Genomic DNA, 27,746 nt, shown 5'->3' with positions numbered 1-27,746 from the left:
CGCATTTAAGCCGCGGGTCACCGCCGAAAACGGGGAAGAAAAATAGAAGTCGCTGCGGTGACGGGGACAAGGCCATTCACCGACCGCAGAAACGGTGAACAGGTTTGTCCCCGCGGGCCAATGTACCCCCTTCTAGGAACCGCTATTTACCTGTGTTTCACCGTGCTCCTCATTTGTCAGATCAACCCCTCCCGACAATCGCAGCAGAAGGGTACCCAACCCCTCCTGCCGGTCCTCCCAATGGCCTCCCCTAAGATCGCCGGCAGGAGGGTACCCAACCCCTCCTGCTGGACCCCCCCCCAACGAACCCTCCCACCCCGGAACCCCCTTAGTCTTACTTTCCAAGTTGGACCGGACAGCTCCTCGCTCGTCTGGCCAGCAGGCCTGCCTCCGTCCAAATGAGGCGGGCCCGCCCCTCCCCTCCCCTGCCTAACCCACAGGATCCTAGGGCCTGATTGGCCCAAGCACCTAAGGCCCCTCCTATAGCGGGAGTGGCTTTAGGTGCCTAGACCAATCAGGCCCTAGGATCCTGTGGGTTGGGCAGGGTAGGGGCGGGCCCGCCTCATTTGGACGGAGGCAGGCCTGCTGGCCAGACGAGCGAGGAGCTGTCCGGTCCAACTTGGAAAGTAAGACTAAGGGGGTTCCGGGGTGGGAGGGTTCGTTGGGGGGGGGGTCCAGCAGGAGGGGTTGGGTACCCTCCTGCCGGCGATCTTAGGGGAGGCCATTGGGAGGACCGGCAGGAGGGGTTGGGTACCCTTCTGCTGCGATTGTCGGGAGGGCCGTTGGGGGGGTCTACAGGAGGGGTTGGGTGCCCTCCTGCCGTGATCGCTGGGGGGAGGGGAGACTTGCAGCACTGCTTATACAGCGACTCTGGCTGTGAGGAACTACAGTAAGGCCAGTGTTGAACAGACTTCATAGTATGAACCAACAGGTTTCTTTTTGTCCTGATGAATTCAGCTCTGTATATATTTTCTGAGACAGTCTATATAAATAGGAATCTATCTGGCTGTGAGGAACTACAGTAAGGCCAGTGTTGAACAGACTTCTATGGTCTTTGTTCCATGTGTGGTAAGACAGATTAGGATGTGTTAGATAGGGCTTCAACAGCAATTTCAGTAGTTGGAACATTAGAACAAAGTCAGGCAGATTTCTACAGTGTGTGTCTCATGTATGGCAAGACAGATTAGAATATGCTTCAATGACAACTCCAGTAGTTGAGACTTAAAGAGAACACCAAGCAGACTTCTACGCTCTGTGTCCCTTCATGGGTTCTAATTTTGGCCATTGGGGTTCCTTGGAATAATTGTACCTAAGGGGTGGTGGAAGATTAGTGATTGAAAAATTGTATGAAAAATAACTATTTTAAATTTAGTGATCAAAATGTGTCAGTTTTGAGAATTTATATTAATTAATTTTTTCTCTGCGTGTTTTGTTTTTGTATAGTTATTAACTAATATTTAACTAAGTTTTAAAGTTTTACAGAATGTTTCCTTTAAACGTAAATAAAGAAAATTATATAAAATCGTACCCGTTTGAGGCTTTTATGTATGCGACGGTGACGGTGACGGGGCGGTGAATGGGGTTGCAGTGGCGGTGACGGGGCGGTGAATGGGATGGCAGTGGCGGTGACGGGGCGGTGAATGGAATGGCGGTGACGGGGCGGTGCAGAGGATGGTGAGACGGGGACGGGGCGGTGACGGGGACCAATTTTTTCACCGTGTCATTCTCTAGTCGGCATCATACCAGCTGGCTGATAATCGGTGTCTTTTCTTACGTACTTTCAATGGTGCAATGTTGTTTAGGACCTGGTTACTGAAGTTTTTCCATCCTGTGATGAAATTTGGATTCTAAGTTGGGGATGGATATTAAGTTACAGTGTGACCAAAATTCTACTGGGTTTAGTTGTCCTCTTGTCCATTTCATTTTATCTTTGCGATTGATCTTTGGTTGCCTTTTTGTTTGCATTTTGAGCCAGTGTAATTTAAAATTACATAGAAGGTGATCTGACCAGGGGGTGTTGGTCCAAGCTTCATCTTTAAGGCTTATATCGGAGGTCGTAGGGGCGTTGGAAAGAAATGTGATCAAAGTCTAAATGGTGACCTTTTCTGTGGGGTTTTCTCAGAGGTGGTTTGGAAAAGCCTAAAGATGTGAGGAAGGAAAGTAGATCTGCAACATTGGAATTCTCTTCCTAATCGAGGTGTAGATTGATATCACCGGCAAGAAGATTGTAGGCGCCGGCTACCAAGTTTGTGAGGAGGAATTCGTAGAGGTCTTCTTTTGCTAGGTTCCATTTGTTAGGGGGGGGGGTGTAGAATACTGTAACAATCAGATTATCTATACAGTCTTCTTTGGATATTTTGCAAGTGAGAATTTCCAAGTCATTGGTTAATTTAGAGTCAAGAATTAGAAATTGGAAGTGATCTCGGAGGATTATTGCTACACTACCTCCTCTCTTTGAGTTTCTAGATAGAGGAATAATTTTGTAATTTGGGGGTATTAAGTCACCTATGATAGCGTCCTCATCGGATATTAGCCATGTTTTGGTCAGGAGTAGGATGTCAAGGTGGGATTCTTCCAGCCAGTCTTTGATCAGTTGAGCTTTGTTCCTAACTGAGCGGATGTTCAGGTATGCACCAGAGATAATGTAATGTTCAGAAGGTGTTGATGGCTCAGAACGCTGTAGATTTTTTAGGAGTCGTTTTCTTTTGTTCGATGGTCTAAAGGAGTGTCGGGTGGCATTGACCACGGAGATTGGGAAGGGACCTGATTCCATGTAGTCATGGAGGATGCGAGGTTGGCGAAGTGATTTTTTAGGCCCAGTGATTCTGTCCCATGTGAAGTAGGTTGGGATAGGTTCAAATGCTAAGGCTCTGGAGATCCAATTTCTCGTGCCGAGTAGGTAGAGTAGGAGGAGGATTATAAGCTTTCCTGTGAGGTCGGACATGTTGGTCCAGTGATTAAAAGAAGAGTTAAAAGAATGGGGATAGGTAATCTGCTGATCGATGAGAAGAGGAGCAAGCTGAATTCTGAGAGGATAGGGGGATGGGATTGGTTGCCCAATTTCTCAACGGAGCTGGCAAGAAAGATGGCCACGTGTAGGGTCAGGGTAAGAAGAGATTAGCGGAGTAGGTAGTTGGCTGGCCCTGTAAGTATTGGCTGGAATTGACAAACTTTGGAATTAACTAGTTAAGAGAGTAACCAGATATTCAGGAACCAGACAATTAGGAATTTAGTGTAGCTTAGAGATAACTGGAGTCAAGCAAGTACATAGTAAGTTATCCAGGCAAGTCAGTATTCGAGTTGTCCAGAATAACTAGGGCATGCAACTGGTTATCTGGAGTCATGCAAGTTATAGAATATTATCTGGAGACATGCAAGTTATTAGAATCTTATCGAAACATGCCAGTGCTAGAGTTAGTCGGGCATGCAAATACCTAGCTGCTTGGCAAGTCAGAGCTATGGGTGGTATCTTCCGAGCAGGAGGTAGGGCGTTTGAAGTAGGTTGTCAGCAGTAGGCTCCTGTAGTCAGCAGTAGGCTTCCTGGACGTTTGGAGTAGGTTGTCAGCAGTAGGCTCCCGTGGCCTCATTAGGCAGGGTCTGGTAGCTGGGTGGGAGGTGGCAGTGTTGAGAGGCTTCTTGTGCTTCACTTGGTCACTTCGCAAAGGCGCACGCTAAGGCTCGCGGCTTTGCCATGCGCCTTAGCCAGCACGCCGTTCAGTTGTAATTTAAGTGCTCCCAGCAGGTACTGGGGGGGAGGAGCACGCTCACATGTCCGGCCCAGTAGGAGGCAGGCAGCCGGGAGCTCTGGTGGGGGTCGGTTTCGGCACAGGTCATCGGTGAGGCAGGGCAGCGAGGACTGGGGATGGTTCCCACTGCTGTTGAAGATCGGATCCTTTGAGTGCTCCCGGCAGGTACTGGGGGGGGGGGGGGGGGGGGGGCGGAGCACACTCACACGCCCGGCCCAGTAGGAGGCAGGCAGCCGGGAGCTCTGGTGGGGTCAGTTTCGGCACAGGTCGTCGGCGAGGCAGTGCAGCGAGGACTGGAGATGATATACCGTTTTAGACTAAAATGGTTTACAAGATAATTACGTACATAAAATATTAAAACAAATCAAGACAAGTAGAAACAGAAGAATTCAATTCTTGCAACAATGAAAATCAATGTTCAAAGAAATGCATTAACAAATAATTGTGTTTTTAACAACTTTCTGAATAAACTCCTATCACTGCACTTCCGAATTTGCCCAACAAGGTAATTCCACAATTTTACTCCTGCACATGAAAAGGTCATACATTGGTTTCCGCATATTTTGGATTGACATTTGTCTTCAGCAATGCAGAATTTTCGGAACGAAATGATCTTTTTTTTAATTTTATTTTTTATTGAAATTTCAATTACTTCACAAGAATTCTCTTGTTCAAGAAAAACAGAAAGAAAACATATAAAATAAATTACATCACTGATGTTAATTAAAATATTAATTAATATAATTAATATATTTAATCTTTCTCAGACCACAACTTGGAGGGAGAGAATTCCATAGAGCAGAGAGACTAAAAAAGGAAAAAAACAAATTAATGATCTAGAAATAGGTTTAACAGCTATAACACCATATTATAACTACTGTTCTACAGTTTCTGATATTCCTCCTTTCACCAGAGTCTTCAGATCCAAAAAGGATCGTACTTGTTCTGGTACAAAGAAGACATATTTAACTCCTAGGTATTTTATTAAACACTTGCAAGGGTATGCCAATAGAAAAGTTCCACCAAGAGCTAATGTCTCCTTTCTCATTGCAAGAAACAATTTCCTGCGCTCCTGCGTAGATCTGGTGACATCTGGGAAAATCCAAACTTTTTTCCCATGAAACATAGTTTGTGAATTCCGAAAATATTGTTTCATGATAGCGTTCAGGTCCTGCTCAAAAACAAATGAAATCAATAAGGTGGCCCTCTCAGTATTTTCTGATAAAGTAGTTTCCAACAGCTCGGTGATATTTAAAGAAGTATCTTGCTGAGTTTGATTCAGGCGTGTCTCCAATAACTTTTTTAGTTGGCAAATAGTAAATTTGATTAATCGCCAGTATATGGTCTGAAGAAATTTTTAATATTTCAATCAAAAATCTTTTAAACATATCTAATGGTGACACACCAAAAGCTTTAGGAAAATTAAATACACAAATATTTAATCTGTTCAGTTATATAAATTACATTACATTACAGATTTCTATTCCGCCATTATCTTTCGGTTCAAAGTGGATTACAAAAAGAGTTATGGAAGAAGAGTTACAAAGTTAGATCAGAGATCGTTTCCAAGAGAGGGATAAGAAGGATCAGGGGTTGGGGAGGGGATGGTAAGAAGGGGTATTCATGGTATTAAGCTTTATTAAGGGATTTCTTGAAGAGTATAGTTTTTATTTCCTTTCTGATATTTTTGAATTAAATTACTTGTGGGAAGTGTGGATGGGGGGAATAAATTCATGTATGTAAAATCATGTAAGTAAAATCATGTATGTAAAATCATAATTGTATGAATATCAAGTGATATGTAAAAGTTAATATGATGTAGTATTGTGCACTTGTTATAAGATGGAAAAATGAATAAAGAATTTAAAAAAAAATAATAATAATCTGTTCAGTTTTTCTAAGCAAAAAATTTCTCTCTTTAATCAAATCATTAGTAACAGCTTGAATGCCTGTCATGGTTGTTTTAACTTGTTGAATTTCATTAGAAAATTCTTCTTTAGTATTTTGAAAAGACTTTCTAAGAACATCCACAGTACTTACAAGAGTCGCAATCTCCTGTGAAGACCTGGTCATTGAGGAATTCAGCCTCTCGAGAGCTTCCCAAATACTCTCGAGTGTAATCACCGCCAGTTTTGATGTTAACAAGCCGGTTTCCAAACCGGCTCTCTGTTTCCCCTGGCTTGCTGGATTTATCGCAAGCCCAGCCCCATGATCCGAGGTTCCCACTGGTTCTTCCTTCTCACAGGGGCCTCCCGGCAGGGCCGCAACTACAGCAGGGAGTGGCGGAGGAACAGTTCCTGGAGGGGGAGAGAAACCTCCAGCTCGAAGTCTCCAACTGCTCTGATGAAGACAGCCCAAGTGTACCTCCAGGTAATTCCTTGGCATTATTGGTGGTGGCGGTGTAATCCAAAATCGAGCGCTGGACAGGAGTAGATGTCCTAGCCACAGTGGGGTCGACTCGGACACTGCCCTTGCGCTTCATATGCGGCATTTCCAAAACAGGAGTTATAAGACAAAACACTATCGGATCGATGTCAATTCAGCCGCCTCCGTGCCACCGCCATCTTGACTCCTCCCCCGCAGCAGCCCGGAATGAAATGATCTTATCAGTTGATAAGACATCTTACACTTAAAGAATTCAGGGATCGTGCCATATAAAAATTGAAGAGAAATCATAATTGCTTTATATTGGATTCTAAATACAACTAGCAGTCAATGCAGTTGTCAGAGATATGCGACTTCTTTTACAAAGCCGCCCTGCACTAACGGCCCCGAAGCCCTTAGAGATTTAAAGGGCTTCGGGGTTGTTGCCGTGCGGCTTTGTAAAAGAGGCTGTTGGTATAATGTGCTCATTACATTACATTACATTAGAGATTTCTATTCCGCCAATGCCTTGCGGTTCAAGGCAGATTACATCAAAATTAACAAGAATTACATTAGAAGTTTGCAGGAACAGCATAAGCAATGTCATAATATTTACTTAAGAAGTACCAAAGAGTTGTCGAGATCTAAAGGTGATAAATGTTGGGTAAAGAATTACCAAAGAGAAGTCGAGATCTTAAAGAGATAAGTATTGGGTAAATTAGAAGCATTTTAGACTACCGTATTTTCGCGGATATAACGCGCACCTGTGTAAAACGCGCACAGGGGTATAGCGCGCAGAAATCACGATGATACGTACCAAAACTTTTCTATACCGCGCTCAGGCATATAACGCGCATGATGCCCGACGCTCCTTTCGCCCGCCCTGACTTTCCGTGCGCTGTCCCGACTCTCCGTTCACCCCCCCTGACTTCCGTGCACTGCCCTGACTTTCCGTGCGCTGTCCCGACTCTCCGTTCACCCCCCCTGACTTCCGTGCACTGCCCTGACTTTCCGTGCGCTGTCCTGACTCTCCGTTCACCCCCCCTGACTTTCCGTGCACTGTCCCCCCTTGAAGTCCTGTCCCCCCTTGAAGGTCTGTCCCCATCCTGAAAGCCTGATGCCCCCCCCCCGACGTCCGATACATCCCCCCCCCGGCAGGACCACTCGCACCCTCACCCCGAAGGACCGCCGACTCCCCAACAATATCGGGCCAGGAGGGAGCCCAAACCCTCCTGGCCACGGCGACCCCCTAACCCCACCCCGCACTACATTACGGGCAGGAGGGATCCCAGGCCCTCCTGCCCTCGACGCAAACCCCCTCCCCCCAACGACCGCCCCCCCCCAAGAACCTCCGCCCGTCCCCCAGCCGACCCGCGACCCCCCTGGCCGACCCCCACGACACCCCCACCCGCCTTCCCCGTACTTTGTGTAGTTGGGCCAGAAGGGAGCCCAAACCCTCCTGGCCACGGCGACCCCCTAACCCCACCCCGCACTACATTACGGGCAGGAGGGATCCCAGGCCCTCCTGCCCTCGACGCAAACCCCCCTCCCTCCAACGACCGCCCCCCCCCAAGAACCTCCGACCGCCGCCCCAGCCGACCCGCGACCCCCCTGGCCGACCCCCACGACCCCCCCACCCCCTTCCCCGTACCTTTGGAAGTTGGCCGGACAGACGGGAGCCAAACCCGCCTGTCCGGCAGGCAGCCAACGAAGGAATGAGGCCGGATTGGCCCATCCGTCCTAAAGCTCCGCCTACTGGTGGGGCCTAAGGCGCGTGGGCCAATCAGAATAGGCCCTGGAGCCTTAGGTCCCACCTGGGGGCGCGGCCTGAGGCACATGGGCCAAACCCGACCATGTGTCTCAGGCCGCGCCCCCAGGTGGGACCTAAGGCTCCAGGGCCTATTCTGATTGGCCCACGCGCCTTAGGCCCCACCAGTAGGCGGAGCTTTAGGACGGATGGGCCAATCCGGCCTCATTCCTTCGTTGGCTGCCTGCCGGACAGGCGGGTTTGGCTCCCGTCTGTCCGGCCAACTTCCAAAGGTACGGGGAAGAGGGGTGGGGGGGTCGTGGGGGTCGGCCAGGGGGGTCGCGGGTCGGCTGGGGCGGCGGTCGGAGGTTCTTGGGGGGGGGGCGGTCGTTGGAGGGAGGGGGGTTTGCGTCGAGGGCAGGAGGGCCTGGGATCCCTCCTGCCCGTAATGTAGTGCGGGGTGGGGTTAGGGGGTCGCCGTGGCCAGGAGGGTTTGGGCTCCCTTCTGGCCCAACTACACAAAGTACGGGGAAGGCGGGTGGGGGTGTCGTGGGGGTCGGCCAGGGGGGTCACGGGTCGGCTGGGGGACGGGCGGAGGTTCTTGGGGGGGGGGCGGTCGTTGGGGGGAGGGGGTTTGCGTCGAGGGCAGGAGGGCCTGGGATCCCTCCTGCCCGTAATGTAGTGCGGGGTGGGGTTAGGGGGTCGCCGTGGCCAGGAGGGTTTGGGCTCCCTCCTGGCCCGATATTGTTGGGGAGTCGGCGGTCCTTCGGGGTGAGGGTGCGAGTGGTCCTGCCGGGGGGGGGGATGTATCGGACGTCGGGGAGTCGGCCGGGCAAGAGGGCTTGGGCTCCCTCTTGCTCCGATCGTGGATGCGGGTGCGGGTGGGAGCGCGTGCGAGCGGTCGTTCGGGGTGGGGGTGCGAGCGGTCCTGCTGGGGGGGTGAATCGGGCGTCGGGCGGGGTGGGAACTATGTTTAAAAACTTTTCTATACCGCGCTCAGGCATATAACGCGCGAGGGGTATGCGCGGTAGGTAAAATCGCGTATAACGCGCGCGTTATATCCGCGAAAATACGGTATGTTGAGTAGATAGAAGAACATTAGAGAGTATTAAGGGTATAGAGAGGGTTGGGTATGGACTGGTCGTGCCAGATGGGTTTTATGTATTTTTTGAAGAGTATGGTTTTAATATCTTTCTTGAAGGTTTTGTAGCTTGTAGTCGATGATAACAGAATGGTGATTTGTCTGTCCAGTTTAGCTACCACATCCTCAAAATAATGTGCTACTCCTCCAAGAAAGATTTTCAGATGAGTGGGGTACTTCAGGCTAAAGCGCACTTTTTCGTGAAACATTTGAGAACACAAGGGCGAGAAAGTCCTCCTGGCTTGCTGGACTTTCGTCGAGTAATCCTGAAAGCAGAGCACAGTCTGGTTTTCATATTTTAGAGAGTATCCCACTCGAAGCGCCCGAAGAACTGCCATCTTATGTACATAATTAAAGACTTTAAAGATTACAATCCTGGGCTGCCCCGAGGACTCGCACTGCTGGCCCAGCCTATATGCCCTTTGATACGCAGACAGCCAGGCAAGGAAGTGAGCTGCAAAGTATCCACAAGCCAAGTCTCCAAAAAGGTTACCAGAGTCTGGGCAGGTATCGATTCCGGAAGGCCCACCAATCGCAAGTTATTCCGGTTTTCAAGATCTTCCAACTTTGGTTTCAAGCTCTAGGAGGTGGGTGACTGTGGTTTGGGAATCAGTTGTAAGCACTTGGATCTCATCCTCCACCGTGCCCACACGTTGCTGCACTTCCTGAAGTTAGGACCCAAAGTGGTGAACTGGGTCAGAAACTGGCTGTCAGACAGACGCCAGAGGGTGGTGGTTAATGGAAGTCGCTCGAAGGAAGGAAAGGTGACTAGCGGAGTCCCTCAGGGTTCGGTGCTGGGGCCAGTCCTGTTCAATAAGTATGTGAGTGACATTGCTGAAGGGTTAGAAGGAAAAGTGTGCCTTTTTGCAGATGATACCAAGATTTGTAACAGAGTAGACACCGAAGAGGGAGTGGAAAATATGAAAAAGGATCTGCAAAAGTTAGAGGAATGGTCTAATGCCTGGCAACTAAAATTCAATGCAAAGAAATGCAGAGTAATGCATTTGGGGATTAATAATAGGAAGGAACCGTATATGCTGGGAGGAGAGAAGCTGATATGCACGGACGGGGAGAGGGACCTTGGGGTGATAGTGTCCGAAGATCTATAGGCGAAAAAACAGTGTGACAAGGCAGTGGCGGCTGCCAGAAGGATGCTGGGCTGTATAAAGAGAGGCGTAGTCAGTAGAAGAAAGAAGGTGTTGATGCCCCTGTTCAGGTCATTGGTGAGGCCCCACTTGGAGTATTGTGTTCAGTTTTGGAGACCGTATCTGGCGAAAGACGTAAGAAGACTTGAGGCGGTCCAGAGGAGGGCGATGAAAATGATAGGAGGCTTGCGCCAGAAGACGTATGAGGAGAGACTGGAAGCCCTGAATATGTATACCCTAGAGGAAAGGAGAGACAGGGGAGATATGATTCAGACGTTCAAATACTTGAAGGATATTAACGTAGAACAAAATCTTATCCAGAGAAAGGAAAATGGTAAAACCAGAGGACATAATTTGAGGTTGAGGGGTGGTAGATTCAGGGGCAATGTTAGGAAATTCTACTTTACAGAGAGGGTAGTGGATGCCTGGAATACGCTCCCCAGAGAGGTGGTGGAGGGTAAAACTGTGACTGAGTTCAAAGAAGCGTGGGATGAACACAGAAGATTTAGAATCAGAAAATAATATTAAATATTGAACTAGGCCAGTTACTGGGCAGACTTGCACAGTCTGTGTCTGTGTATGGCCGTTTGGTGTAGAGAGTTGCGCGGGGACAGAAATCCCACCCGTCCCCACCCGTCCCTGCCAAAGTCCCACCCGTCCCCACCCGTCCCCGTGAGGACTCCCACCCGTCCCCACCTGTCCCCGCGAGGAATCCCTCTGTCCCCACCCGTCCCCGCGAGGAATCCCCTCCGTCCCCGTCCGTCCCCGCGAGAAATCCCCTACGTCCCCGCCCGTCCCTATAAACTACAGAAATAGTTATTTCATTTAATTATGCTACTGAATTAAAGGCTCTGGTAGAAACCCATTTAAAAATAAGCAAAAAGACTTTATTAATTTGGAAATATTAATTGGGAAGAATACATACTTTGTAAACGGGTTTCTACCAGAGCCTCTAATGTTTATAAATTTTTATCAACACAACTAATATACTACTTTATCCTTAAGCAAAAAAAAAAAAAAAAAAAAAGAATTTTTTTCCTACCTTTATTGCCTGGTTTCTGCTTTCTTCATGTTCTCATTCAATTCCTTCCATCCACTGCCTCTCTTCTCTCTGTGTCTTCCATTTGCTCTGTTACTGTGCCTCTCCCTTTCTCCCCCCTCCCAAATTGGTCTGGCACCCATCTTTTTCCCTCCGCTCCCCCCACAGTCTGGCACCTCTGTCTTCTTCCCTGCCAGCGTCTTCTTCCCATTCCCTCTTCCCCATTTCCTTTCAGTGTCCTTCTCCCCCACCATCTTCCCCATGTCCTGTCAGGCAGCATCCTTCTCCCCTCTCTGCCTTCCCCATGTCCTTTCAGCATCCTTCTCCCCCCTCTGTCTTCCCCATGTCCTTTCAGCGGCCTTCTCCACCCCTGTTTTCCCCATGTCCTTTCAGTGGCATTCTCCATCTCTTTGTCTTCCCCAGTGCTTTCAGGGTCCTTCCCCCCCCTCCTCCCGTTTACCCCATGTCCTTTCAGCGTTCTTTTCCACCCCTTTGTCTTCCCCAGTGCTTTCAGCGGCCTTCTCCCCCCTTAAGCGTCTTTTCTTCTCCACTCCACCTTTCCTCCCTCCCTGCCTCCACCTTTGTGGCGCTTTTGCACCCGACCGACAACAGAACAGGCCCGGTTGGACAAATCTCCCTGTCCTGTAGCCGCGAATCTAAATTACCTTCTTACAGCAGCTGGAGTAGTAAGCTGCTGTAAGAGGTAATTTAGATTCGCGGCTACAGGGCAGGGAGATTTGTCGTCCGGGCCTGTTGTCGGTCGATCGGGGGACCTGACCGGCTGTGCACATTCTCTGGGGCGGACTGCCCCTTCCCCCCTCTTTCGTAAGCCATTGCCTTCTCCCTACCTGCCCTGCCGCACACAGCCGACCGGAAGTCTTCCTGATGTTAGCGCTGACGTCGGAGGAAGGGAGGTGAAAGAAGTTGCATCAGGTTTGGAAGATGGATCAAAACCAGAAGGATCCTCGTTCCCCTGATGAACACTCTCCTTCAGAGAGGAAAGGCTCTTCTGAATCACCCCACAGATCAGGGTCCCTCACCAGAAAACTGCGGTCTCGTGACTCCGGTGTGGAGGGTTCTAGGTGTCGAGATTTATGAGTCGACTTACCAGACCTCTGTGAACCGGTACTGGGAGATGTTAAGGGTTGTGCCGGTGCCGATGTTTGAACAGCCTGGTGTCTCGGTTCCGGTGCCAAGACTGGCATTGATACCGAAGAAGTGATGTGCCCCGGTACCGACAAAGCGGATGCCGATAAAGGGGGCTGCTGCACCGTCGGTACCGGCGGCTCAGACCGGACCGGGACTGGAAGGCTCGGAGTCAAAAGAGCAGGGAGTAGCTGTTGGAGTTGTTCCTTTAGCTGGACCTGCAGGACTGCGGCAATGCGCTCGTCCAATGAAGGCACCGGTACCGCTTTTTTCTTCTGCGGTACCTTGGGTGCCGCTCTACACTCCGAAGAGGAACCCGATGTCGAGGGGCTCACCTCAATCGGAGCGGAGCGCTTCCGTGGGCGCCTCGTGGTTGGCAGGATTGGACTCGCTGCTACTGAGACCGGAGGACGCTCCAACGGGGAAGGCTTCTTAGCCGGCTTACCTGCGGGTATCGCGCGGTGTCGATGAAGTAGGTGCCGACTGAGATGGAGCCGACGTCGGTGCCGGTGGTGCGGAATCAGACATCTCGGCGCCGAACAATAACTGCTGCTGTATCTGGCGGTTTTTAAGTGTTCTCTTCTTTAAAGTCGCACAGCGGGAGCAGGTAGATGCTCGATGGTCAGGACCAAGACACTGCAGACACCAGTTGTGTGGGTCTGTCAGTGAAATTGGTCGAGCGCACCGCTGGTACTTTTTAAACCCGGGTTTAGGGGGCATGAAAGTAAATACGGCTTCTGCCAAATCGAAGGCCGAGTCCTCGATGATGGCAATAGGCCACGCCGGGGCTAACCGAAAATTGAAGAAAAAAATTAAGTTGTTTTTTTTTTTTTTTTAAGAAAAGAAAAGAAACAACGGAAATAAAATTTCCAAAAGGGTTTACGCGAGCGGGAAGGCGATATTAAGTAGAAAAAAGAACTTTCAACAGCCGACAGAGGCGCGCGGTCCCCAGTTAGGATAAGCCAGCTAAGAAGCCAACCCGGGGAGGTGGGTGGGACGCAAGAATATCTGCCTGCTGTCCCTGGATAACACCTGTTACGGTAAGTAACTGTGCTTTATCCCAGGACAAGCAGGCAGCATATTCTTGACTGATGGGTGACCTCCAAGCTAACAAAAAGAGGGATGGTGGGAAGGTTGGCCATTAGGAAAACAAATTTTGCAAAACAGATTGGCCGAAGTGTCCATCCCGTCTGGAGAAAGCATCCAGACAATAATGAGATGTAAAAGTATGAACTGAGGACCAAGTAACAGCCTTGCAGATTTCCTCAATAGGCGTGGAGCGGAGGAAAGCCACAGATGCTGCCATAGCTCGAACTCTATGGGCCGTGACAGAACCTTCCAGTGTCAGTCCGGTCTGAGCATAAGAGAAAGAAATGCACGCTGCCAACCAATTAGACAACGTACGTTTAGAAACAGGACGTCCCAATTTATTCGGATCAAAGGACAGAAAGAGTGGGGGAGCTGATCTGTGGGGCTTAGTACGCTCTAAATAGTAAGCCAGAGCCCGCTTACAGTCCAAAGTATGCAGAGCTTGTTCTCCAGAATGAGAGTGAGGTTTCGGAAAGAAGACAGGCAGAACAATGGATAATATTAATTTAAGAAGGAAGATAGAGACATTTGAAAATTTATTTAGGAATAATAATCTTAGATTGATTAATTTTCCACGAATTTCAACAGTGACTCCAAGAGAAATGTTAAAGCGGTATTTGTTGGAGATATTGGAAGTATCGGAAGATTCATTGCCTCCTTTCACCCAGGTCTATTATCTACCTAATAAAAATCAGGATCTTCAAGAAAAAACTCAGGGACCAATTGATGTATCTGCTTTACTTGAACTATCTGATAAAGAAGTTGCAATACCTGCTACATTGATTGTGACCTTGGCTACTACGTTGGATAAAAATTGGCTTTTGAGACTATTCTTCAAAAATAAAGAGAAAAAGTTTCTTGATTTTAAGATACAGATGTTCCCAGATTTGGCAAGAGATACACAAAGTATGTATTGGATCCTCCCAGAGCCCACTGATAATATTCCAGACTGGTTCTGGTTAGAATGGAGACTCATGTTTCCTTTACGTCTTAGTCATGTAATTGGTATCAAAATGCCAAGGCTATACAAAGAACATAAAATATTTATGGATACCTGGAAAACTTTAAGATATATAAGTAATCTAACTCCTATATCAATTAGCAAATCAACAACTCAAACAATTTGGCTAAACCCCAAGATCAAGATTGGCGGTTTCAAAGTAATCTGGAAAGACTGGATGATAGCAGGTATTCGTATATTAGATGATGTAATAAAAAATGGTAAGTTGCTGGAGTTTTCACAATTGCAACATAAATTTGGTCTTAACAAAACACAAAATTTTAGATGGTTGCAATTGAAGCAATCCATTCAGAAAGGGTTCCCTGAATGGAAAAATCTTACCAATTATCACAGTTTAGAATTTTTGTGTTTCCAGATGGATTCAACAGGTCATGAAGCCGCACAGTGGTATAAATTAATATCCGGATATATAAATAAAAAACCAAAAAATGGTCTTAGAGACATTTGGAGCATTGAGATAAAGCATCAAATTAATGCATCTCAATGGCCACGACTTTGGTCTTGGAGGTTAAAATGTACGGCGTCAGCATCTATGAGACAAACTTGGTTTTTTCTTTTGCATAGAGCTTTATGGACCCCTGTTCGTTTACAAAAAATAGATAGCAATAGATCTAATAGATGCTGGCACTGTCATGTCGAAGTTGGGACATTAGACCATCTTTTATCCATTTATCTTATCATTCTGGAAATCAATTTGGCCTCAAATAAATAGGATGTTAGAAAATCCGGTAGCCTTGACATATGATATTATATTATTTGGAACAACTATGAGAGCAAGAAGTCAAATTTCATCAAGTAATAACAAACTTCTATTTATTTTAACTGGAATAGCAATACAACAAATAACATTCAATTGGAAAAACCATGACAGGTTAAACTACACTTTCTGGTGGAATTCTGTATGCCATATATACAAAATGGAACTCACCATTGCAACACAAAAAGGCTATATGAGTAAATTTCAAAAAATCTGGAGACCGTTAACTGATTTCTGTAATGAATGATTAACTTTTCCCATGATAAGATATTTGAATAGAGGGGAATGGGGTGGGATTTTATTTCTGATTATTATATACTATATCAATATTTGAATGAATTCACAATAAAGTTGATTTTATGTATTATTGATTGGGAGGGAGGGAGGGGTAGGGGATTATTATATTCAATAAGAATTATATAAATTTAGATTTCTTGCATAATACTAGAACTTTATATAATATTAATTTTTTTAAAGAAATGTTAAATTTGATGTTAATATATGAGTTAATCAAGTGTATATATTCAAGTTTCTAATGAGTTTATTTGGAACACTTGTTGTAACATAAGAAAACGAATAAAGATTTATAAAACATGAAAAAAAAAACAACAACAGAGAACAGATAAGTAACATGGTTTTCCATAATGTGCTGTGGTGATGATATGTAGCTGATGTCTTTAATGATTTGTAATAAATTCATGGAACTCTCAAAAAAAAAAAAAAAAAGAGATACACAAAGACATAGAAAGGAGTTTCTATTACTAAAACCTGGAGTTTTGGCTCTTGGGGGAACTTTCTATCTTCGCCATCCCTGCAAATGCATAGTACAATATAATTCTCAGAAATATGTTTTCTTTGAGCCAAACCAGCTGACGGCCCTTCTCTCCTTGTCCCGCCTGGAGAAGGGAAAAGAATGAGGGCTTTAAGAAATTAGACGCCTGAACATCAGTTAACCACGCACCAATTATCTTTAATTAATATTTCTTTGTTAGTTCCGTTCATTTTACATCATGGATCATATGGTGGACTTGAGAGATTATACAATATTTGCTTCCTATGTAAATTTATGAGTTCTTTTGTTTCTTTTGTTGTAATCACTTTCTGTACAAGATTCATCTTGATTTGTTAATTTGAAATTTATAAATAAATAATTAAAAATATATATATATATATGTGGAAGGGACCCTCTTGGTGGGAGGGGATTTTAATTTGACTCTTAATCCTAAACTGGATAATTTGGCCTCTCATGTGCGTTATGCACGATCAGTTCGAGTATGCCGCTAGTCTTTTATGAAGCATTGGAATTTATTGGATGCCTAGAGGAACCTCCATCTGATGCATAGGGAATATATCTATCATTCCCCTTTACATGATTCTTCCTCTCGCATAGACTATTGGTTATTTGAGCGATCCATCTGGAAGGGAGTCCACCATTGCACATTGGCCACTAGTGTTTACTCGGACAATGTACCGGTTTTGTTAGATTTGAGATGTAAGATGGTGAATAGTCCTAGGCCACTTTAGCGATTTGATGATGCTCTCCTCTTGGATCCCAAACAGGTGGAGATTATTGCAGGGGACATAAAAGACTATTTAGAGTGCAAAGACAAGGATGACATTAGCCCGGTGCTAATTTGGGAGGCCCTTAAAGCGGTGATTATAGAAACATAGAAGATGACGGCAGAAAAGGGCTACAACCCATCAAGTCTGCCCACTCTGCTTACCCACCCCCTGTCTATGCCCTAATGACCCAATTTTCTTATCTTGACCCTCGTAGAGATCCCACATGGGTATCCCATTTATTCTTAAAGTCTGCCACACTGTCTGCCTCGATCACCTGCACTGGAAGCTTGTTCCAATGATCAACCACTCTCTCTGTGAAGAAATACTTTCTGGTGTCGCCATGAAATTTTCCGCCCCTGAGTTTGAGCGGGTGCCCTCTTGTGGCCGAGGGTCCCTTGAGAAAGAAAATATCATCTTCCACTTCGACACGTCCCGTGAGGTACTTAAATGTTTCAATCATGTCTCCCCTCTCCCTACGTTCCTCAAGAGTGTAGAGCTGCAATTTGTTCAGTCTCTCTTCATACGAGAGACCCTTGAGCGTCAAGGTGATTGCTCTGCGTGCCCATGTAACTCAAACTACCCTTCAGAAAGAAACCGCTCTTAGAACAGAGCTTCAAACTTTAGAAAAGAAACGTTTAGATCGCTTTGGCTCTTTCGGTACAAGAGAGAGAATTCATGAGCTCCAAGTGAAATCATGTGAGGTGGAACGGGCTTCATTAGCAAATACTTTGCAGACAATAAAGCAGGAGCATTTTGAATATAATAATAAAGCAAGTCATTTATTGAGGTAAAGCTTAAGAAACAGAGGTCGCGTAATATGATCCACCAAATAATAGATGGAGAGGGACGCAGTGCTACCTCCTCCACTGAGGTGAGGGAAGCTTTTCTGGCCCATTATAAGGTGTATTGCATGGAGGATTTGGCTTTGGAGGAGATGGGTGATTTTTTTGAGTCAGATTCTGAAGCCCTCGGTTTTAGAGGGAGAAAACTTGCAACTCTCTCAGCCAATTACACAACTAGAGGTGGAAGAAGTGATAGGGGGCTTCGACTTGGTATGTCCCCGGGCCTGGATGGATTTACTAATGGTAAAAGCTTTAAGAATTTGCTGGCACCTCTCTTGACCGGATTATTTAATATCTTGGCTAAAGCCTCAGCCCTTCCAGATACTTGGCAAGGGGAAGCTGTAATGCTTATTCTTAAATCTGGTAAACCGCCAACTGATTGTGGGTCCTATCACCCTATCTCCCTTTTAAATACTGATTTTAAAATTTTCACCAAAATCTTAGCGCAGTGACTGCAATGTTTGTTTCGCCGTTTGATTGCAGCAGATCAGGCTGGATTTATATTTCAACATCAGACCTTTGATAATATCAAGACTGCATTGCATCTTATTTGGCAGATGCAGGCGTTCGACAGGGTCAGCTGGAGATTCTTGTTTGCGGTGCTTGTTAAATTCGGATTTAAGGATAGCTTTCTCCATTGAACACATCTAATATACAAAGTCCCTCTTTCTCGCTTTACTGTTAATGGATGTCTGATGAGTGAACTTGAGCTGGAGCATGGTACTAGACAGGGCTGTGCTATGTCCTCACTGAGCTATTTCTTGCAGGGTGGTGGTCAGGATGGAGTGTCTCGAGTTTATCGAGCACTACTCTTGAGAGAGGACCCAGTGGATCCCTATAAAATTCAGTGGGGGTGTGATCTTGGGGAACATAGTCCTTCCTTTAATTGGGTCCATATATATATATAAATAATTGTTTGCAACACCTGGGCTTTCTGTGGCCAAGAAGGTACCTTCTGGCATATCTGGTGGTCTTGTCCTTCTGTAAAGGCTTATTGGTGTATGGTGGGAATACTTTTGGTGTGCATTACTGGTAAACATTGCCCTATTCTGACCCAATGTTGCTTGCTGAATGCTTCTATCCCAAGCTATTCTCCTCATGAGCATCAATTAGCAGGCTTTTTATTTACTGTTGCCAGAGTGGCATTGGCACACTGTTGGCGTTCCCCCAAGATGCCATCTTTACAAGTTTAATAAGGCGGATGGATTATGTCCAATTGATGTGCAAGTTAATGGCAACCAAAAGGCATACGTTGCTTACCTATGGTAAAATTTGGTTTGTCTATGAGAAATGGAGGCCTTCTCCTTAGGTGTTTTGTTTTTTTTTGATTGGGGAAAATTATTTGTCTCCCTGGCTTGAGCTCTCTATTACATTATAATTCTATTGGGGTTATTTCACTCAGAAGAACATAAGAAATGCCTCTATTGGGTCAGACCCTAGGTCCATCGTGCCCAGCAGTCCACTCACGCGGTGGCCCAGCAGGTCCAGGACCTGTGCAGTAATCTATCTATACCCCTCTATCCTCTTTTCCAGTAGGAATTTGTCTAATCCTTTCTTGAACCCCAGTACCGTACTCTGCCCAATCACGTCCTCTGGAAGCGCATTCCAGGTGTCCACCACACGTTGGGTAAAAAAGAACTTCCTAGTATTTGTTTTGAATCTGTCTCCTATCAACTTTTCCGAGTGCCCTCCTGTTCTTTTATTATTCGAAAGTTTGAAGAATCTGTCCCTCTCTACTCTCTCTATGCCCTTCATGATCTTATAAGTCTCTATCATATCCCCTCTAAGTCTCCTCTTCTCCAGGGAAAAGAGACCCAGCTTCTCCAATCTCTCAGCATATGACAGGTTTTCCATCCCTTTTATCAGACGCGTCGCTCTCCTCTGAACCCTCTTGACTAACGCCATATCCTTCTTAAGGTACGGCGACCAATATTGGACGCAGTACTCCAAATGCGGGCGCATCATTGCCCGATACAATGGCAGGATAACCTCTTTCGTTCTGGCTGTAATACCCTTTTTGATTATACCAAGTATTCTATTCGCTCTCTTAGCGGCCGCTGCACACTGTGCCATCGGCTTCATTGTCATGTCCACCAATACCCCCAAGTCCCTTTCCTGGGTACTCTTATTCAATAATATCCCTCCCATTGTATAGTTGTACCTCGAGTTTCTGCTCCCCACATGTAATACCTTACATTTCTCAACGTTGGGAGGGAGGGTTGGGGTGGGGGTATCATGTGCCTAAGATTGATTGTATTAGCTTTATCCGTTTATTGGCTTTGTATGTTTGCTGTGTTGTGTGATGGATATTTTCAATTTTCAATAGTTTAAAAAACAAAACAAAGCAAAACCAAACCTATCCAGTAGATGGTGTCAGATTGCTACTACTGTAATCAAAAAGGACTGCTGAAACAATAAAAAGAACAAAAGGGGCATGAAGGACCAAAAACTGTGTAAACGTGGAAAATGTCAACTCTAATTAAACAAAAGGAGGAGGAAAAAAGAAAAAGAAAATATATAAAGGTAAAACACAGGCTTCTATTTTATACACCCCTGAGGAGGGCTACCACACGGACAGTGTTGGGGTCAAGTTTATACATTTATATTTTTATGCCTGCTGTATTTTATGTATATGACATATATATATGTATATATATATATTTTAAAAAAAAAAAATATATATATATATATATATATATATATGATATGAATATATGATGTTTTACTAAATTGATTGTTCTCACAGCAGTTTGACTCTGTGTCCCTTCCCCACACCTTTTTTGTTGTCATATCCTGCACGTAGGGTTGTGTTTTTTCCTTTGTATTGTGTAATACAATGATTACTAAACACCCATTCAAATAGGATTCATATTCAATTTTTTGCTTTTAGCTTACCTCTTCAGTCTCTTTGGCCTTACTTCGCTCAGCTAAAATTTCTGCCCTCCTCTTGCTAATCTGCTCATCCTGATATAAAAAAAGAATTAGCATTAGTGTTTGTATGCACAAATATAAGCAAAAGCTCAGCAACTAGCTTTCCAAATACTGAAACCAGACTTTACAACTGTATTCTGTTAATTTTCCCTTGGGCCAAAGGATAGCCTACTTCCCCAACAAATACTGTCAGTTCAGGAGGGCAAAAAGGGAACCCCTTTCAATCCCTACAATCATTCACCAGCCCACCCAAGTGAAAATATTAGTAGTTTTAGGTTTAAACAATTTTTATTGATGCAAACAACATCAAATACAGTTGAAGATACGAATGCTAAATACAATAATGATGCATCAAATACAATAATAAAACAAATACATATAAATAATCTCTACATCCCCTCCCCAAAACCCCCCTTCCCCTCACCACCCAAAGGTACTCTCTACCCCATCTCATCAAAACACCAATCCTACTAAATAAATAAAAACCCAATTAGGATACCCAACTTAAAACCGTACTTCGACCTTTAGGATGTAATGTTTGCAAATATGGATCCCAGATCTGCAAAAACAGCATTTTCGCTTCCTAGCCCTTCCAGCATCTCTAGCTTCCCAGATGGCTAACTGATGTAACTGGTTTCTCCAATGCCAAAATTTTGGTGGGTCAGGGATCATCCAATATTGAAGAACACATTTTTTTGCCAATAAACTCATCTTCCTACACAGTACCTTATGCCCCTTGGATAAGTGTCCAAAAGCCTCAGGTAAATCCAAAATAAAATGGGTCGGAGACCATCGCAAGGATCTTCCAATTATTTCTGACATATAAGATATTATTCGCTTCCAAAAGTGCTGAATAAAGGGACAAAACCAAAATGCATGTCCCAAAGTATGATTTACCTCCCACATTTATGACACAGTGGAGTTGAAAGACCTCCACTATAAAACAACTGTACACAAGTAAAATAGGCACGTAAAGTTACCCTATAATATGTTTCTCTTAACCATGCACATGATATCACCCCAGGTGTCACCCTTAAAGTACGTGCTACATTCCATTGTTCCAAATTAAGCTGTAATTCTCTCTCCCATTTATCCCGAATATACTGGTAGTCTTTTTCTTGTTATAATCTTTGTAAGCTAGAATGAATATTAGACATTGAAAGAGACACCCCCTCATCCCTAGTAAACATCTCTCGCAATCTAGCCCCCAAGGGCCTGATTCTCTAAAAGTGCGTCCCGATTTTAGGCAGCTGTAGGCGTCCTACAGCTGTCTAATCAGCCAATCGGGATGCATGTTTTTTTTTAAAAAAATGCTCCCCAGGCAGGCCGCCTATATTGAAGGCGAGGCCCGCAAGACACCTAGGCCCTGATTCTGAATAGGACGCCCGAGAGAGGCATCCTATTCAGAATCGGCCTAAACTAAACCCCGTTTCTGTAACCGGTGTCCATGTTACAGACGCGGGTTAGAGAAACGGGTTAGATTTGACACGGCCCGCTACACTTATTGCGGCAAGAGATCTCTCTGCCGCTATAAGTATAGCGGGCCGCGGCCCCCTGACCAGGAGGGTGCCCAAACCCTCTGCCCGAAGACGCACCCCCCCCCAACACTACCGACCGCCCCCCCCCGACACTACCGACCGCCCCCCCCCCCCGACATTACCGATCTCCCCCCCCGACAATATCTTTCGCTGGCAGGAGGGTGTCCAATCCCTCCTGCCCGAAGACGCACCACCCCCGGCGCTAACAACCCCCAAACCTCCACTCCACCAAACCTGTTCTTAGATGGGTCTTGCACGTCTTGAGCCGGCAGGCACGCCTCGTCGAAATGAAGTGGGCCCGCTCCTTCCCGGCCCATCCCGCCGAAGCCTAAGGCCTGATTGGCCCAGGCTCTAGAAGCCTGGACCAATCAGGCCTTAGGCATAGCGGGTCCGCCCATCCCCACTTAATCTAAGGCCTGATTGGCCAAACAGACCTTAGACTTAATCTAAGGCCTGATTGGACAATCAGACCTTAGACTTAGTGGGGATGGGCGGATCCGCTATGCCTAAGGCCTGATTGGTCCAGGCTTCTAGAGCCTGGGCCAATCAGGCCTTAGGCTTCGGCGGGATGGGCCGGGAAGGAGCGGGCCCACTTCATTTCGACGAGGCATGCCTGCCGGCTCAAGACGTGCAAGACCCATCTAAGAACAGGTTTGGTGGAGTGGAGGTTTGGGGGTTGTTAGCGCCGGGGGGGGGTGCGTCTTCGGGCAGGAGGGATTGGGCACCCTCCTGCCAGCTATCGATATTGTCGGGGGGGGGGGGGAGATCGGTAATGTCGGGGAGGGGGCGGTCGGTAGTGTCGGGAGGGGCGGTCAGTAGTGTCGGGGGGGTGCGTCTTCGGGCAGAGTGTTTGGGCACCCTCCTGGTCAGGGGGCCGCGGCCCGCTATACTTATAGCGGCAGAGAGATCCCTTGCCGCGATAAGTATAGCGGCCAAGTCTACTTACAATGTAGGCCAGCATTTTGCTGGCCTACATTTTAAGCTTCTCCTCTACTAGGGAGACGCGTAGGGCCGCCTAGGTTCAGCCTAAGGCCCGCCTAAGGCCCTTAGACGAGCTTAGGCATCTTGCGGGTCTCCCTAGGCTCCCGGAGGCACCTTCAGGCTTGCCTGGGGAGCATTTTTTTTTTTTTTAAACGTGCATCCCGATTGGCTGATTAGACAGCTGTAGGACGCCTACAGCTGCCTAAAATTGGGATGCACTTTGGAGAATCAGGGCCCAAATGTCTACTCAATTGTGCTCTGTCAAGGGATCTAAAATAATGTTCCACTTGAAAACATGCAAACTGCGCTCCCCAGGTCAATCCTACCTTAGCTAATAATTCTGCTCGAGTCAGCAATTCCCCTTCAGCCCCCCCAAAATGTTCTAAACTTGAAACTCTTCTCGCTCCCCATAGTCTATACTCTCTAGAATCCCATCCCGGAAGAAAGGCTGGATTATCTTACAAAGGCAAGAGATCAGTAACCATCGGATTCCCTCCCAAGATTTGCAGCGGTCCTTCGGGGTGGGGCATCAGGCTTTCAGGGTGGGGACAGGACTTCAAGGGGGGACAGGACTTCAAGGGGGACAGGCAGACCTTTAAGGGGGGACAGGCAGAGTCGGGGCAGAGGGCAGGGGGGCGAGAGGAGAGTCTGGACATCAAGGCAGGAGCAGGGCGGCGATTCGGGGCAGAGCTGTGAGAGGAGAGTCGGGACAGAGGGCAGGGCGGCGAGAGGAGAGTCGGGACGTCAAGGCAGGAGCAGGGCCGCGATTCGCAGCAGAGCTGCGAGAGGAGAGTCAGGACGGCAGAAGGAGGTTTTAATTCAAGGAGCAGCATGCGCGGTATACGCGTGTGCGCGCTATATATTAATTTCTTTACATAAATTTTGGTTTCCCGCACGCTATACCTGTGTGCGCGTTTTACACGGGTGCGCGGTATATGCGTGAAAATACGGTAATCAAACGCCAATTGGATACGATCCTGAACGAGGAGAATCTACGAGATCCTCATCAACATGGTTTTACGAAGGAAGATCCTGCCAATCAAATCTGATCAGATTCTTTGACTGCGTAACAAGAAAGCTGGATATAGGGGAGTCCCTGGACGTCGTGTACTTGGACTTCAGCAAAGCATTTGATAGCGTCCTACACTGCAGGTTATTGAGCAAGATGGGTTCGATGGGACTGGGTGAAACATTAACCGCATGGGTTAGGGACTGGCTTAGAGGTAGACTTCAGAGGGTAGTGGTAAACGGTACCCTCTCCGATACGACGGAGGTGATCAGCGGAGTGCCGCAGGGCTCGGTCATGGGCCCGATCCTATTTAACATCTTCATAAGAGACTTGGCTGAGGGGCTTCAAGGTAAAATTACATTATTCGCCGATGACGCCAAACTATGCAACATAGTAGGCAACCGCACAACAGATGAAAGCACAGTGCCCGATAAAAGCTCAGTGCCCGACAGTAAGATGCAGGACCTACTCCTGTTGGAGCATTGGTCAAAGACTTGGCAAATAAGTTTCAATGCCAAAAAATGCAAGGTCATGCACCTTGGCGGCAAAAATCCATGCAGGACTTACACCCTAAATGGTGAGATCCTAGCAAGGACTGTAGCAGAACGTGACTTGGGGGTGATCATTAGTGAAGACATGGAGACTGCCAATCAAGTGGAGAAAGCTTCATCCAGGGCTAGACAAATCATGGGCTGTATCCGTAGAAGTTTCATCAGCCGTAAGCCCAAGGTCATAATGCCGTTGTACAGATCCATGGTGAGACCCCATCTGGAATACTATGTCCAATTCTGGAGGCCGCATTATCAAAAAGATGTGCGGAGAGTTGAGTCAATTCAGCGAATGGCCACCAGGATGGTCTCAGGTCTCAAGGATCTCCCGTATGAGGAATGACTGGGTAAGTTGCAGCTGTACTCACTCGAAGAACGCAGAGAGAAGGGAGACATGATCGAGATGTTCAAATATGTCACAGGCCGTATCGAGGTGGAAGAGAATCTCTTTTTCCTTAAAGGACCCACGGCAACAAGAGGGCATCCGTTGAAAATCAGGGGTGGGAAATTTCATGGCGACACCAGAAAATATTTCTTCACCGAAAGGGTGGTTGATTGCTGGAATAATCTTCCACAACAGGTAATTGAGGCCAGCAGCGTGCCAGATTTTAAGAAAAGATGGGATTGACATGTGGGATCTCTTCATGGAGGTAGTTAGGGGGTGGGCCATTAGTGTGGATGGGCCGTGGCCCATTTCTGCCGTCATGTTCTGTTTCTATATCTAAATTTAAGCTGAAACCTGCATAGTCGCCATATTCTTTAATCAAATAATGCCGTCAAGGAAGGCAAAGGATCCGAAAGTGTACTAAAATATCATCTGCAAAAAACGATAACTTAAAAGTATTATCTCCGATGTCAATCCCTCGTATAGATGGCATTGCATATATATCCCGAATAAGGGGGTCCAGAGTAAGTACAAATAATAACGGAGATAAGGGACAACCCTGTCTCATCCCCCTGAAAATAGGGAACTTATCCGTTTCAAAATCCTTTAACACCAATTTAGCTTGTGGAAGAGCATATAATGCACGCACTTCCAATACAAAAAAACCATCAAAACCATAAGCTGTTAATGTATCATAAAGAAAATCCCACCTTACTTTATCAAACGCCTTTTCAGCGTCAAAGCTAACCAACACAGAAGGTATATTATACATTGCCCGCTGTTCCAGAGATAACAACAATTTTCTTACATTTTTAGCTATTGCTCTTCCCCAACCTGAGCATCATGAATAAGGGAGGGCAGAACAACAGCCATCCTATTTGCCATAATCTTTGCTAACATTTTAACCTCCATATTCAATAAAGAAATAGGACGATATGAACCTACTTTTTCTGGATCTTTATTTGGCTTTGACAACACCAGATTTCAAGCCATATTCATACCCTCCGATAAAGCCTCTGCACTAACCATAATGTTAAACACCTTAGCAAGTGGATGGATAATCTCCTGTCTTAAGAGTTTATAAAATTTAATACGCATTCCATCCTCACCTGGCGCCTTCATCAGAGGACTATTCCCAATTGCCCAGTACACTTCCTCTGGTGTAATTGGCGCAAATTCTCCCTATCCTTCTCAGAGATGCAAGGCAACCTTATTCCGTCCAAATAGGGACCCGCCAACAATACCTTTTCCAACGGGGGGGGGGGGGGGAGGGGGGCGGCATACAGATTTTTAAAATAGTGAAAAAAAATATCACCAACTCTGGATCTGTTATAACCCGCTTCCCTTGCTCATTTATCAAGGCCCAAATCCTACTGGGGCCCTTTCTAGATGAAATTAATTGGGCTAATAGTTTTCCCCCCCCTTATTCCCATGTCTATAAATTTGATACTTATAATATGCAAGGGATTTATGTGCCTGCTGATGCAGAAGTGAATTGAGAGTTACTTGATATTCCATCAACTCCTGTCTATGGAGAGAGTTGCCAGATTGTCCAAATTTCCTCCTGGCCTTTACTATGTCCCTTTCCAAACATAAAATTTCCCTATCCCGTGCTTTTTTAACATGACTACTATAACTTATAGTATCCCCCCTTAACACCGCTTTTGCCGCTTCCCAGAATAAAATAGGATCCTCTTCTGTATGAGCATTATGTCTTTTGTAATCTTTCCACGTGCCCAACAGCCTTTCTCTATATTTTTGGTCCCTATATAATGCTAGTGGAAACACCCATCGCCACATCCCTTGAGATCCCCCTCCTTCCTGCCACCTCACATGAACCCATGCCTGATCAGAGACTATATAAGGACCTATATCCGCTTTCACCAGTTTCCGAAACACCGATTCTGTTACCCAAATATAATCTATGCGGGACTGTGTACCATGTGCTCTAGACACATAAGTATAATCCCTCTCAGAACCATGTAATACCCTCCAAGGATCTATCAAATCCAGATTTTCACTAAATTTTTGTAGCTCTCTTTCTCCTATCCGACGCTGAGGACCCCCCGGACCCGTACAATCCAAGCTAGAATCAAGAAAAAAATTAAAGTGTCCCCCCACAATTAGAGAGACCTGAGCAAAGGGTAACAATAATCTGGTCAATTTAGCATAAAATGCCAGGTCACTTTCATTAGGAGCATAAACACAACAAAATACAAAATTCCGCTGCGCTATCACCCCTTGACAAAGCACAAATCGTCCCTCTCTATCCTTAGCTAAAATTTGTAGATTATCCAGAAGACCCTTAAGAAAAAAAATCGCAACTCTCCTATGTTTTCCTTGTGCAGAAGCTGCCACACATCCTCCCACCCACCATTGCTTCAGTTTTGTATGTTTTAGATCAGTTAAATGAGTCTCTTGGTGAAAGGCCACATCCACTTTATGATGCTGTAATTGTAAAATTTTTGAACGTTTAATGGGAGAATTTATCCACCCCCCACATTCCAAGTTACAAAATTAACCAGGATCCATTACCATTAACCATCCCACATATATTATCTTCAAAACCCGTGTAACCTGGCCATCCCAGCCCCTGACCAGGTCCCACTCGATCATCAGCTAGATAGAGTACCATCTCCCCTTTCCCACGCCCCTATTCCCAACCCTTCCCACACTACCCCTTTATTATCACACTCCCCCCTAAACCCAACCCAAAACTGCATCTTAAGACCTTCCATAAAGATCTCAAGATTT

General features: G+C 46.2%; 1 protein-coding gene across 1 annotated transcript in view; it reads right to left on the bottom strand.

The window, feature by feature from the left end:
* The window catches only part of AK9 (adenylate kinase 9), a 1,007,389-nt gene that overhangs the window by 215,914 nt on the left and 763,729 nt on the right, over positions 1 to 27,746 (bottom strand). The window contains exon 30 of the mRNA XM_033936269.1: positions 20,496 to 20,564. Coding sequence (XP_033792160.1) covers positions 20,496 to 20,564 — 69 coding nt within the window. The remainder of the gene's footprint in view (positions 1 to 20,495; positions 20,565 to 27,746) is intronic.

Source organism: Geotrypetes seraphini, chromosome 3 (assembly GCF_902459505.1).
Source record: "Geotrypetes seraphini chromosome 3, aGeoSer1.1, whole genome shotgun sequence".
Classification (NCBI taxonomy): Eukaryota; Metazoa; Chordata; class Amphibia; order Gymnophiona; family Dermophiidae; genus Geotrypetes; species Geotrypetes seraphini.
The sequence above is the reverse complement of the archived record's forward strand: the minus strand, read 5'-3'. Positions and strand labels throughout refer to the sequence as shown.